General features: G+C 37.9%; 1 protein-coding gene and 1 non-coding gene across 5 annotated transcripts in view; both read right to left on the reverse strand.

Annotated features, from left to right (window-relative positions):
• Nucleotides 1–218: 218 nt before the first annotated feature.
• LOC124601097 (luciferin 4-monooxygenase) overlaps nucleotides 219–14,084 on the reverse strand; it is a 263,691-nt gene continuing 249,825 nt past the window's right edge. For all 4 annotated transcript variants that reach the window (XM_047136216.1, XM_047136218.1, XM_047136217.1 and 1 more), the window contains one exon: nucleotides 219–550. In XM_047136216.1, coding sequence (XP_046992172.1) covers nucleotides 429–550 — 122 coding nt within the window. In that variant the 3' untranslated portion in view covers nucleotides 219–428. The remainder of the gene's footprint in view (nucleotides 551–14,084) is intronic.
• Nucleotides 8,711–8,783, reverse strand: Trnaa-agc. The gene has a single exon. It is a non-coding gene; the product is annotated as a tRNA-Ala (tRNA).

Consider the following 14,084-nt stretch of genomic DNA (forward strand, 5'->3'; position numbering starts at 1 on the left):
ACTATTTATGAGACCTGTTTTTTTGTAGTGTTTATATAATCACGTTGTGCAAAGATAACAAAAGCTCTCTGTTTAAAAGTTTGAAAAACAATTCATTATTACGAAAAATGCTTCATTTTAACATGTGTGATAAAGAACTGAAAATAAAATATATAAAATAACTGTTTATTGTGAATATTTCAAACTGGAGCAAAAAGGTAAACTAGTTGTCTTTAAAATAAGATTATATATCCTTTTATTTCACAAGTGCATATGATAAGTATTTATGACTGGTAAATACACTGTTGATTACTCTTATTAATCAAAGTATTATGATTTCATAGCTAAATGTCATTGACCCTGACAATGATGAACTATGTTGGGTGCTGCAAACCTTTGACAGCTAAAGCATCCCATGAAAAATTGTTATGATCATGGCATATAATGAATCATAGTTTGGAAACTGTTATGTCCTTCAAAAGACGTCTCAAAATTTTTCCACTTGCAGTTTTTGGGATAGCGTTAACAAATCTTACACCACCACGTAAACGTTTCTGAGGTGAAACCAAACCTGTAATAATGAAATTATTCAGTTAATGTACTGCATCTCTGTAATTAACATACTATAAAAAACAATTTCATGAAATTAGTGTAATTTTGATGTGAAAAAACATTATTACTTTTTGTGAGGACACTGATTCTTCATCATCATTATTCTTACCATAAGCAGTATCACCAGACCGGTCTTCTCTGCTATATGATTGGTGTCGGTACTACTACTATTGCTTTCCTGAGACAGTAAAATGAATGTATCAGTTTGTTTTTACACCTTAAATAGCAAACTTTACTTTCTGCATGCATGGCAAGCTGGTACTTGCCCGAAGCCAAACAGTGTGCTGGACTGCTTTCAGTATTGTTCTCCTAACTGTACAAAAATATTGTATGCAGATGACACATCAATAGTGTGTAAACACAAAGACTATGTGAGTCTGGAGGTACAGTGCAACAGTGTAACTAATGAAATAGTCAAATATTTTAATGAAAGCCATCTAAACATAAGTGCTTCAAAGACTGCAATGATGGAATTTAACACAAGGAAACAAATAGAATTTGACATGAAATTATCCATAGGAAATGACATCGTAAAAAAGGAAAAATGGACAAAGTTCTTGGGAATTACAATCCAGGACAGCCTCAAATGGGACATGCATATTGATTCCTTAGCATGTAAGCTGTCGAAGAATGTGTTTGCTATAAATATGATTAGCAAATATTGTAAGGACATGTGTGTTCTAAATACTGCTTATCATGCCCTATTCTCATCAAACTTAAACTATGCTGTAGAAATATGGGGTGCAACAACTCTAGCCAACGTAAGTACATTATTAATACTACAGAAAAAAGTTATCAAAATTATTTGTGGTGCCAAACCTAGAGAATCATGTCGGAATCTGTTCCCAAAATTAGGTGTGCTTACCATTATAGGTGTATACATATTGAAAGTTATATTGCTTGTGAAAACAATAAATCCAAATTTCAACTGTGACCTGCACCAGTATGATACAAGGCAAAAGTTCAGATACCATGTAAATAGCCACAAAACAGCTTTATATGAAAAAAATGCACTTCATGCTTGGCTGAAGCTAGCCAATGCCCTACCAAAAAGTCTCACAGCCCTTTCTACTAACAAATTAAAAGATCAGCTAAAAAGAATTCTAATTGAAAACCCTTTTTATTCCCTAGACGAGTGTTATATCTGTATGAAAAGTGCTTCATAGGTATGTCAAGCTCATAGTTTTAAGTAATCTACAACTAATATAATGTTGATAAAAACAATAGTTGTAATATCGTGATTGTATACTACAAAATGTAAAATCCATCAAAATGTAAAATTTATTGATACAAACAAATCTTTAGTTTGTAATTTATAAACATACGTATTCAGAAGAATAATCTGTACGATGTCCTGAAACTGTATTATTTCTAAGGATTGTATTTGATTATTCAATGTTGAATAAATATTATTATTATTATTATTATTATTATTATTATCCCTGTTATGGAAATGATCTTATTTAACTCAAGTTAAAATCTTATTAAGCTGCTAACCATAATCAGATGAAAGCCTCAAGCTCTCAAATTTAAATTGTTGCAATAGTTGTTCAGAGATCCTGTTAGAGAACATTTTCCTTCACAAGCAACATACCATTTGGCACCCCCTTCCCCCCTGCTTGTATATTTTCACTCACATCATTTGTGAGGGTACAGAATTTTTACATAGTTAAATTTAGGATCTCTTCTTTTAAAGTAAGGGGTTGAATTTTTCTGTACTGTTGTCATCTTACATAAATGAATAATAGCACACTTTATCTGTGGTGGAGTAAAGGGGAATGTTTCAAACAAAGAACAGTTCCATATTTTTGAATATGATACTACATGGTTTGTTCAAATATTTGTTTGTGCAGCCTTCTGCTTGAGGTACTCCTATGGTGGCATGCAGTATTTGAAGTTCGTCAGAACTGCCTTTACATCACAGCAAGTATGGGACAGAGCTTCCACCTCTGCTTGGACATTGTAAGGACCACCTTGGAATAACACATGTTAAAGACTATCAATGGAAACTATATGCAAGAATTTGTATGTAAAAACTTGTACCAAAGAGCTGCAAGTTTGTTTCAATATTGAAATTTGTATGTTCACACAGACTGCATGATGTACAGATTCATGCTATAAATGTAAACTGTTATTTAATCCTGTGGATGACCATTTCCATCAAGGAAGAGTGTAATAATAAGGGATAAATTACAATGGAAAATGATTCAATAATAATTTTTCATCATTTTGCCACCAAGAACTTCTTGCTTTCAGATTCCTGTTTCACACCAGGGTCACCATGTCTATATATTGACAGTGAATCATCTGGCAAGTATTTCTTGTGTGCAATGTAAACTCTTTGATTCTCTACACTGCATCTGAGCTAAAAACAAAGTATAGATGTATACTTTCTTAGCAGTCTTACAATCACAGTTACTCACAGTATTTAGAGTGTAAACAAACTGCATTTACACACAACATTTAATGACCCACCTTTCTGAATCATGCACTGGAATGATCAAATCGCATACCATGCCAGAAGAATTGAGTCGTGCACTGGAATGTAAGTTTTCATGTCAACTGCATCGTGCACAATCACTCATGAGCAACTGCATTTCATAATGAATGCGTACCATAACAAGCACTGACTTACCAACAAGAAATGTGATCCTATGTCCAATTACACCCATCTCCATGGACAGGGTTGCTAATGCACACTTGTGTGGTGGCACTCAATCTGGGGGTAGGCCAGTTCGAATCCTGGTGGCGGAAAAAAGTCTTCACTGCCAGTATTTGGCCAGCAAGGGGGAGAGAGGTGGTGGCGTGAAGTTCCTAATCACCAAACTTTGCACCAATGTCCCCGGTTTAAATATCAAACCTCTCCACCATGTCTCATGAAGTGAGGACTTGTGATGGTGCATGTTGATGTTGATTCATCCATTGGATGGGGCCATTAAGATTAGTGGACCCCTTGGTGCTTTTCTTAACGAGTGTCTCATGAAGTGAGGGCTTGTGACGCTGTTGATGGTGATCTGTACGTTGGATGGGGATGTTAAGCTTGGGAGCCCCCTTGGTGTTATTCGCAAGGAGTAGGCTATATGCTGGCTAGACTACATGCTGGTGTCATGTTTCACTATCTCCCTTCTCTTATCATCATTATTATCATCATCATCATCATCATCATCATCATCATCATCATTGTAATTATCATACAACACAAATGTTATGCTACACAGACATTCTCGTTTGCTGTACTTCTGTTTGTGGTCTCAATGTATGTGGTTGCTTACAAGAGCTGATGTGGATACCAGTTGTTTTCATGTGGAACTTTCTTGTTGATGTCTTTCAGGAAATTTCAGCCACTATGTATTTAGAAAGCCTGATGGTGACACAGTGTATCATTGAAACTGGTTGCCAATAAATTGATAATGAAATTACAGCTGATGGCAATGTTGAAAACTGTAAATACAGTTACATCCTGGCTGCACTTTTTGAGCAGATGGCTGCAAAAGTACAAAATATCCTAGCTTCTCCACCAAGCACACATTTGATGCAATCTGAAGCTAAGTGATTTGAAAACCTGCTTTGCAATGAAGAACTCAGTGGCCACATGCCATCTCAGCTACTTCATCATCATTGCACACTGGCAGTTAATGCAATTAATGATGGTATTGTGTGGAATATGTGGCTGTCACGCTTACCTGTGGTTGCACATTAAATACTTACAGTTTGTGCTGGTGACCTCAATGCTCTTTGGAAGCACTGCTAGCCCAAGTAGCTGAACTGTTAGCAGTTCATGGCCCTACAGATATGGCACTCCACATGTAGTCCAGGTAAATTAGGAAAAATGGGGGGAAAATTTATAAAGTTTTGAAAATTTGGAAAAACACTCTTAGATTATGAGCCCCCTACTTCCGTTCATTACTGACTCATTTCAGGGTATTCAAGTCCTTCACTATTGATGTCTCTCCTTCCGAAACAGATTTTCCACAAATAAAACAGGTAGTAGGGTCCAGCATTATTGTTTCCTCAGTCCAGACAAAAGAAGTGAGACTAATAAGAAGCACTTCATAACATCACAAACTGATGAATACTGCCACAAAAACAGAACACTCTGGCACTACTTTGACAGTTAATTATATTAACTCAACTGAACTGGACACTAGGTAGGAAGTAACGACAGTGACAATAGCGGTAGGTGAGCATTGAGTGAATGGGAAGGGGAACTTGAGTTTTCTTTGTTGGCGTGTACTCTCGATTTCAACAATACTGATTGCAAAAGAAATATCATCAAGTACAATATACAAGCTTCAAAATATTTCCACACTTTTAATTTAAATACTCAGCCAAGCAAAAAAAAAAAAAAAAAAAAAAAACTGCAAACTATTATGTTAAAAAAATTCTATTCCAATTCTTATACCTCAAATTCCATTCATATAAATGGAAAGATCTTTTCCATGAACAGTTTTGCGAGGAATATATTTAGTGATAAGAGTTCTGTTTGAAAAATGATCCTTTTTGGGTGTAAATTTAAAATGTGGTACAAATTGACTTTTGGACGGTTTAAATGGGAATGTGCTCCCCCCCCCCCCTCCCCCCCCCTTACGAAGGGGAACTATTCTGTTTCTTATTACTATACCCCATATGAGTATTTTCCCAAAGATTCAAAACTTTATAAATTTTTCCCCCATTTGCTGATTTTTTTACTAATTTGGCTGGGGTTATGTGTGGCACAACAATGACACTCTTCCAGCAGAAATTAGCTCACCAGGAAAATTTGCTCACCAGGGAGAGTAACTGCTGGTATCACAAAAGATTTGGACCTGAATCTCAGCAGTGTTGACTAAGCTGCGCCAAGGGATATGCCACCAGAAATCAGTAGTGACTGTGACTAATTTCAAATCAGACAGCTGTTGGCAGTTTATAACAGAGCACTCCGCTAAGCTACAATTTCTGTGACACAGATGCTGACCTCTCAGTTTACACTTTTTCTCAGTTTTCATGGTAGAATACTGGATGATATGCTCAAAGCCGCTGTCTGCACTCCTTTCAGATTTTACAAATTTGTGTGAATGCCATTTTGACTGTTCAATGCTGCACAAGACTTTTGAGTGTGTTATGTTACATCTACACTGATGACCTGCTTGTAATGATGTCTAGTAAGGCAGATCATCTAGCACATCTACAGCAACTATTCACTAGGCTACAAGAACATGGTTTAGTGATTAACTCACAGAAATGTGTCTTCAGAGCAATGCTAGTAAAATTCTTAGGGTACTTTATCAATTCACAAGGAATTCCACAACTTCAAAACAGAGTGGGAACTATTTCTCAGTTACCCCAGGCTACAGTGTGCAGTCATGCACTGTTGGCAGCCCTCTCAATGAAATGCTAAATGGTTCACCTAAACTTGGAGACGATCTATGGTGGATTGATAAAAAGAAGGCATTCTTAGAATAAGTAAAAGCTGCCACTGCAGAGGTTGAATTGTTGGCTAATTCTCTTCCTGATGCACCTCTCTCAGTTATGGTAGATACATCATCAACTGCAATTGGAACAGTGTTACTATATGTGCAAAATGAATGGCAAGCTGTAGTTTTCTTCAGCAAGAAATCATCACCTTTGTAAGCAAATTGGACAATATATGGCCATGAGCTCTATGTGGCGTATGCCTCAATCAAAAGTTTATGCATACTCTTGAAGGTAGACATTTTACACGTCTCAAAGTCCATAAGACACTTGGGTTTACTTTCCGTCAAAAGCCAGACAAAGCATCACCGCACCAGTTTTGTTATCTGGACTTCATTGAGCAACTTACTACGGCAATTCAGCATGTTTGGCGATACGCAAAATGGATCAACAAATGCACTATCTCACTTTAATGCTGTCACAAAGGAACTAAAGGAACTTGACTTCATAGTGCTTACCAACACCCAATAAAGAAACAGTGAACTAAAGATATGTCTTGAACCACCATCAGGCTTATAGCTCCAATGCAACCAAATACTGAGCTCCAACATATCACTATTCTGTGAATTATCAATACCACAAGTGCTCGAACATATCACTATTCTGTGAATTATCAATACCACAAGTGTGACTGTTCATTACAGAAGATTTTTGCAACAAAGCAATTTCACCTCATCACAGGCTCTCTCAACCAGGAGCAAGGGCTAGTGTATGACTGGTGAAGAAGGCATTTATTTGGCCAAACATCAAACAGGATTGTGAGGCATTTGTTTGCCAGTGCAGTGCTTGTCACTGCAACAAAGTCACTCAGCATGTAACACCCCCTCCCTCTGAGTCAAAGCTTTGAACATTTCCACATTTACGTCACTGGACCTTTGCTACTGTCAGAAGGGTAATAATATTGCTGACAGCAATTGACCTTTTTTATTGTTGACCTGAAGCCGATCCTACGAAAGACACAACAAAAGCAGCCGTAGCCAAAAACTTCTTCTGTGACTGGATCCTGCGCTTTGGCATTCCTCTCCATGTTACTACTGATCAGGACAAGAGTTCTTTAAAGCACTCTCAGAATTGATCGTTATGAGCTGTATTCGAACCTGCACTTACCAAGCCGCTACTAACAGACTTGTGGAATGGCTTCATCAGCAATTAAAGACCTTTCTCAGAAGCCAAGGCTCAGAGCATTGGACTGACAGTCTACCTATCATTCTACAATGCCTCCAGACAGCTGTCAAAGAAGCTCTCACACTAGAATGGCTGAGTTAGTGAATGGTGAGGTACTTTGATTGCTGAGGGAGTTATTTACCAACATATCAAACAGTATTACTGAAGCATAGGATTTTGTGCAAAAACGCTCACAGATCCACATGCTCCATCCTGAAATTTCCAAAGAACATTCTACTCAGTGACCATGGCTTAAATCATGCAATTAGGCTTTCATCTGTCACAATGCTATTGATAAATCTCTTCATCCACCATAAGATGATCCATACATGGTATTGGCATGCCACAACAAAATATTCAATATCAATATTGATATCTATGACTCTTTCACCACTATATCCATCAAAAGGCTCAAGCCAGTCTTCACCCCAGCTAACATTGAGATGTGAGTTCCATGAGGACACTGGACACATCTTATCTTCCACTGCTACCAACTGTGCCTCCAAGTGAACTGCAAGATTCAAATGGCTCTGAGCACTATGGGACTCAACTGCTGAGGTCATTAGTCCCCTAGAACTTAGAACTAGTTAAACCTAACTAACCTAAGGACATCACAAACATCCCTGCCAGAGGCAGGATTCGAACCTGCGACCGTAGCGGTCTTGCGTTTCCAGACTGCAGCGCCTTTAACCGCACGGCCACTTCGGCCGGCTGAACTGCAAGACACAACTTGTTTTGCGCACCACATACATTTCTACTTCAAACACCATTGACATTCAGGAGAGGGGGGGGGGGGGGGGGGGAATGATGCGGACAGTAATATGAACACTGAATCATCTGCTAAATATTTCACATGTGCAGTATAAATTCTTTGATTCTCCACAATGTCTCTGAGCTAAAAACAAAGTATAGGTACAGATGTTCTTAGCAGTCTTCTGATTATGAGTACCAGTTGTAATAAATTGTTATGTGCTTTTTCCATATAGTTTATACTTCATAAATGTGGTCTATGCTCTATTTCAAATATTCCTGTTTACCCTACTATTAGTAGACTACATGACTCCTCATTTATATAAGACAACAATGGTACAGAAAACTTTGCATCTCTTTAAAAGGAGAGGTCCAGAATTTGACTACATAAAAATTCTGTGCCCTCACACAATTTTTGCTACTAATTAATAACCCAGTTGCACTTGGGCACCTCTGGCACTTATTCTGAGCTTGGTGCCCCAAATTGTTGCTTATGTTGCCTGGGCATTAAACCAGCCTTGACATCCTTGTGCTACAGAGGCAAAATCCCAGTTTTAATAATCACACCAGGCCAACACCAGTCATTTTCTTTTTGCTAAAATGTATGAAATAATTATAAAAATATAGATTGGGAACAACATATTATATTATTTGATCATGTTCTGAGTTCTCTCAACCAACTTGCATTATCTTTATTAACACTCTAATATATTTTATGGTAATGAACCAAGCAGAAGAAATGAATCAAAATTTGTGCTGCAGCTAGGACTCGAACCCAGGTCTTCTTGCTTGCTAGGCAGAAATGCTAACCATTACACCACCACAGTACAATGGCCAACAGTGCCTCGTGAACTAACCAAGCTGAGTGCCCTCCCCAACACAAACTTCAATTCATATCTTCTGCTTATTTTCCCTTACACTGTCACTAATGCCAGGGCTTTCCAACATCGGAACAGCACCCCAGCGTTGGACATAATGGGAAAGTCCTGCACCAAAGGAGATCTTATAATTAAATGTTTCCCCGAGACATTTAAGTCTCTTCATTATCTACGATAAGGATCAAAGCTGCCATTCCAATGTCAGAGAGTCCTGGCATTAGTGACAGTGTAAGGGAAAATAAGCAGAAGATATGAATTGAAGTTTGTGTTGGGGAGAGCACTCATCTTGGGTAGTTTGTGCAGCTATCATGACCATTGTACTGCGGTGGTGTAGTGGTTAGCATTTCTGCCTAGCAAGCAAGAAGACCCAGATTCAAGTCACGGCTGCAGCACAAATTTTGATTCATTTCATCTGCTTCAGTGTCTCAGGGAAACGTTTAATTATATTTGATGGTGTTAATAATTATTGGCATGGAATTCAAAAGAAATTTATGTTGTAAATCCCTGTATAACAAATAGGAAACAACACATTAGAATCTGACATACAGGTAGAGTTATTTACAGTAAAGCACGATGTCCTAAAAAGTGTAGTGCATGGAACAGCATTGTTTACGTTATATGTAAATGACCTCCCACAAAATGTAAATCAGTAAGCTTGACTCTACATCTTTCTCTGCTAACCACTGTGCAGTGCATGGCAGAGAATACTTCTTATTGTATCACATATTAAAGTTTCTGAACACTCCATTTGCATATGGAATGTGTGGAGAATGACTGCTTAAAATACCTCTGTGTGTGCATGGCAATCAGTCTAAACTTGTCTCTGTGGTAGATTCCTCACTTATTACTGGTAGTGGAAACCCTTTTGCCAAATATTTTGCATCTATCTTCAAGTGTACATCAGTTCAGATTTTTCATAATTTCCTTGACGCTCTACCGTGAGTAAAAAAAAAGCTACTGCGGTTCATGCTCCCCTTCTCTGTATACATTCAACATCCCTCTTACAGATGTTTGATGTGGGTCTCACACACTAGAACAGTATTCAAGGAGGGGTCACACAAGTATTTTGTAAACAATGTCCTTTATGACTAACTGCATTTTTCCCAATATACCCACAATAGGCTGAAGTCTAGTGTCTGCTTTATCTATGACTCTGCCTATGTGATTATTACATTTCATATCCTTACATACTGTTACACCCGAGGTTTGTACGAGTTGACAGATTCCAGTTGTGGTTTCACTGATATTGTAATCATAGGATACAATAAATTTTTCATATTATGAAGAGCACAATTTTCCATTTCTGAACTTTTAAACAAAACTGCCAACTTCTGCATCACTTCAAATCATCTGATGGAATATTTATGCACTTTGTTATATATTTATGTACTTCGTTACAGATAACTGTCTCCCCCTATGAACCATAGACCTTGTCGTTGGTGGGGAGACTTGCACACCCCAGCAATACAGATAGATGTACCATAGGTGCAGCCACAACAGGGGGGGGATCTGTTGAGAGTCTAGACAAACATGTGGTTCCTGAAGAGGAGCAGCAGCCTTTTCAGTTGTTGCAGGGACAACAGTCTGGATGATTGACTGATCTTTGGCCTAGTAACATTAACCAAAACAGCCTTGCTGTGCTGGTACTGTGAACGGCTAAAAACAAGGGGAAACCACAGCCGTAATTTTTGCTGAAGGCATGCAGCTTTACTGTATGGTTAAATGATGATGGCATCCTCTTGGGTAAAATACTCCAGAGGTAAAATAGTCCCCCATTCGGATCTCTGGGCGGGGACTACTCAACAGGATGTCGTTATCATGAGAAACGAAACTGGCCTTCTACAGATCTGAGCGTGGAACGTCAGATCGCTTAGTCAGGCAGGTATGTTAGAAAATTTAAAAAAGGGAAGTGGACAGGTTAAATTTAAATATAGTGGGAATTAGTGAAGTTTGATGGTAGGAGCAACAAGACTTGTGGTCAAGTGAATACAGGGTTATAAATACAAAATCAAATAATGGTAATGCTGGAGTAGGTTTAATAATGAATAAAAAAAATAGGAGCACACACAAGCTACTATGAACAGCACAGTGAATGCATTAATGTAGCCAAGATAGACAAGAAGCCCATGCCTACCACAATAGTAAAGTTTATACGCTAACAAGCTCCGCAGATGATGAAGAGATTGAAAAAATGTATGATGCAATAAAAGAAATTATTCAGATAGTTAAGGGAGATGAAAATTTAATGGTCATGGGTGACTGGAATTCGATTGTAGGAAAAGGAAGAGTAGGAAAATTAGTAGGTGAATATGGACTGGGGGTAAGGAATGAAAGAGGAAGCCGTCTGGTAGAATTTTCCACAGAGCATAACTTAATCATAGCTAATACTTGGTTTAAGAATCATGAAAGAAGGTTGTTTATGTGGAAGAGGTCTGAAGACACTGGATGGTTTCAGATAGATTCTATAATGGCAAGGCAGAGATTTAGGAACCAGGTTTTAAATTGCAAAACATTTCCAGGGACAGATATGGACTCTGAGCACAATTTATTGGTTATGAACTGTAGATTAAAATTGAAGAAACTGCAAAAAGGTAGGAATTTGAGGAGATAGGACCTGGATAAACTGAAAGAACCAGAGGTTGTAGAGTTTCAGAGAGAGCATTAGGGAACGATTGGCAAGAAGGAGGGAAGAAATACAGTAGAAGAAGAATGGTTAGCTTTGAGAGATGAAATAGTGAAGGCAGCAGAGGTTGAAGTAAGTAAAAAGATGAGGACTAGTAGAAACCCTTGGGTAACAGAAGAGATATTAAATTTGGTTGATGAAAGGAGAAAATATAAAAATGTGGTAAATGAATCAGGTGAAAAGGAGTACAAATGTCGAAAATGAGATCGACAGGAAGTGCAAAACGGCAAAGCACAGATGGCTAGAGGACAAATGTAAGAATTTAGAGGCATATATCACTAGGTGTAAGGCAGATTCTGCCTACAGAAAATTAAAGAGAGCTTTGGAGAAAAAAGAACCACCTGTATGAATATCAAGAGCACATGGGAAACCAGTCCTGAGCATAGAAGGAGCGTATAGAGGATCTATACTAGGGTGATGTATTTGAGGGCAGTATTATGAAAATGGAAGATGCCATAAATGAAGATAAAATGGGAGATATGATACTGTGTCCAGAATTTGACAGAGCACTGGCCCTCGAGTAGACAAAATTCCATTAGAAATATTGATAGCTTTGGGAGAGTCAGCCATGACAAAACTCTACCATCTGGTGAGCAAGATGTGTGAGAGACAGGTGAAATACCCTCAGACTTCAAGAAGAATATAATAACTCCCATCCCAAAGAAAGCAGGTGTCGACAAGTGTCAAGTTTACTGAACTATCAGTGTAATAAGTCATGTTTGCGAAATACTAACACGAATTCTTTACAAACAAATGGAAAACTGGTAGAAGCCAACCTCAGGGAAGATCACTTTAGATTCCACAGAAATGTAGGGACAACTTATCTTAGAAAATAGATCAAGGAAAGGCAAACCTACATTTCTAGCATTTGCAGACTTAGAGAAAGCTTCTAACAATTTTGAATGGAATACACTCTTTCAAATTCTGAAAGTGACAGGGATAAGATACAGGGGGCAAAAGGCTAATTTACAATTTGTACAAAAACCATATGGCAGTTATAAGAGCTGAGGGGTTTGAGAGGGGAGTGAGACAGGGTTGTATCCTACCCATGATGTTATTCAATCTGTATACTGAGCAAGCAGTAAAGGAAACAAAAGAAAAATGAGGAGTAGGAATTAAAATCCACGGAGAAGAAATAAAAACTTTGAGGTTTTCCAACGACACTGTAATTCTGACAGAAACAGCAAAGGATCTGGAAGAGCAGCTGAACGGAATGGACAAGGTCTTGAAAGGAGGATATAAGATGAATATCGACAAAAGCTAAATGAGGATAATAGGATGTAGTCAAATTAAATCAGGTGATACTGAGGGAATTAGATTAGGAAATGAGACACTTAAACAAGTAGATGAGTTTTGCTATTTGGGAAGAAAAAACTGATGGTTCCTAAGAAGAGAAATTTGTTAACTTTGAGTGCAGGTTTAAACGTCAGGGGGTCTTTTTTGAAAGTATTTGTATGGAGTGTAGCCATGAATAGAAGTGAAACATGGACGATAAATAGTTTAGACAAAAAGAGAGTAGAAGCTTTTGAAATGTGGTGCTACAGAAGAATGCTGAAGATTCGATGGGTTGAGCACATAACTAATGAGGAGGTATTGAATAGAATTGGGGAGAAGAGGAGCTTGACTAGAAGACTTGAAGAAGGGATCGGTTGGTAGGACATGTTCTGAGACATCGAGGGATCACAAATTTAGTATTGGAGGGCAGTGTGGAGGGTAAAAATCGTAGTGGGAGACAAGAGATTAATACACTAAGCAGATTCAGAAGGATATAGGTTGCAGTAGTTATTCAGCGATGAAGAAGCTTGCACAGGATAGAGTAGCATGGAGAACTGCATCAAACCAGTCTCTGGACTGAAGACCACAACATCAACATAAATAAATAACAGACAGATGTTACTATTAATGTTGCATGTCAGGTCTTTATATGACATGAACAGCAAGGCCCCCAACACATTTCCTTGGGGCATTCTTGATATTACTTCTAGACTGCTACTAACTCTACACACAAGATAACATGCTGTATCATCTCTGCTAACAAATCAGTACAGTCACAAATTTAATTTGATAACCATATGATAGTACTTTTGTTATTAAATGTAGGTGAGATTTTTGAAAATCAAGAAATACTGCATCTGAGTCCTTGGTTGATGGCTTTCAGGATATCTTTTGAGGAAATGTGTTTCACATGACTAATGTTTTCAGAATCCATGGTTGGCTTGAAGGAGTCATTTTGTGAAAGATGTCTCATTACATTTGAGCTCAGGATGTGTTCTAACATTCTACAGCATATGAATGTCAATCATATTGAATAATAATCTTGTGGATCACATAAGGGGCCTGCCTCATAGATGGGTGTACCTGTGCTTTTTTTCAAACTACTCAGCACAGTTTTTGTGGAGGGGAACTATGAGTATTATGGTTAAAAGAGGGGATAATTCATTTCTAAATTCTGTATAGAATGTGATAGAGGTTCCTTTGTAGTCTGGAGCTTCGTTCAATTTGCTCTTAATCTCTATTTAATCTTTCCAGTTTTTATCAGATGTTTCTCAAGAGTGCAGACATTAATA

This window comes from Schistocerca americana, chromosome 1 (assembly GCF_021461395.2).
Source record: "Schistocerca americana isolate TAMUIC-IGC-003095 chromosome 1, iqSchAmer2.1, whole genome shotgun sequence".
Taxonomy (NCBI): Eukaryota; Metazoa; Arthropoda; class Insecta; order Orthoptera; family Acrididae; genus Schistocerca; species Schistocerca americana.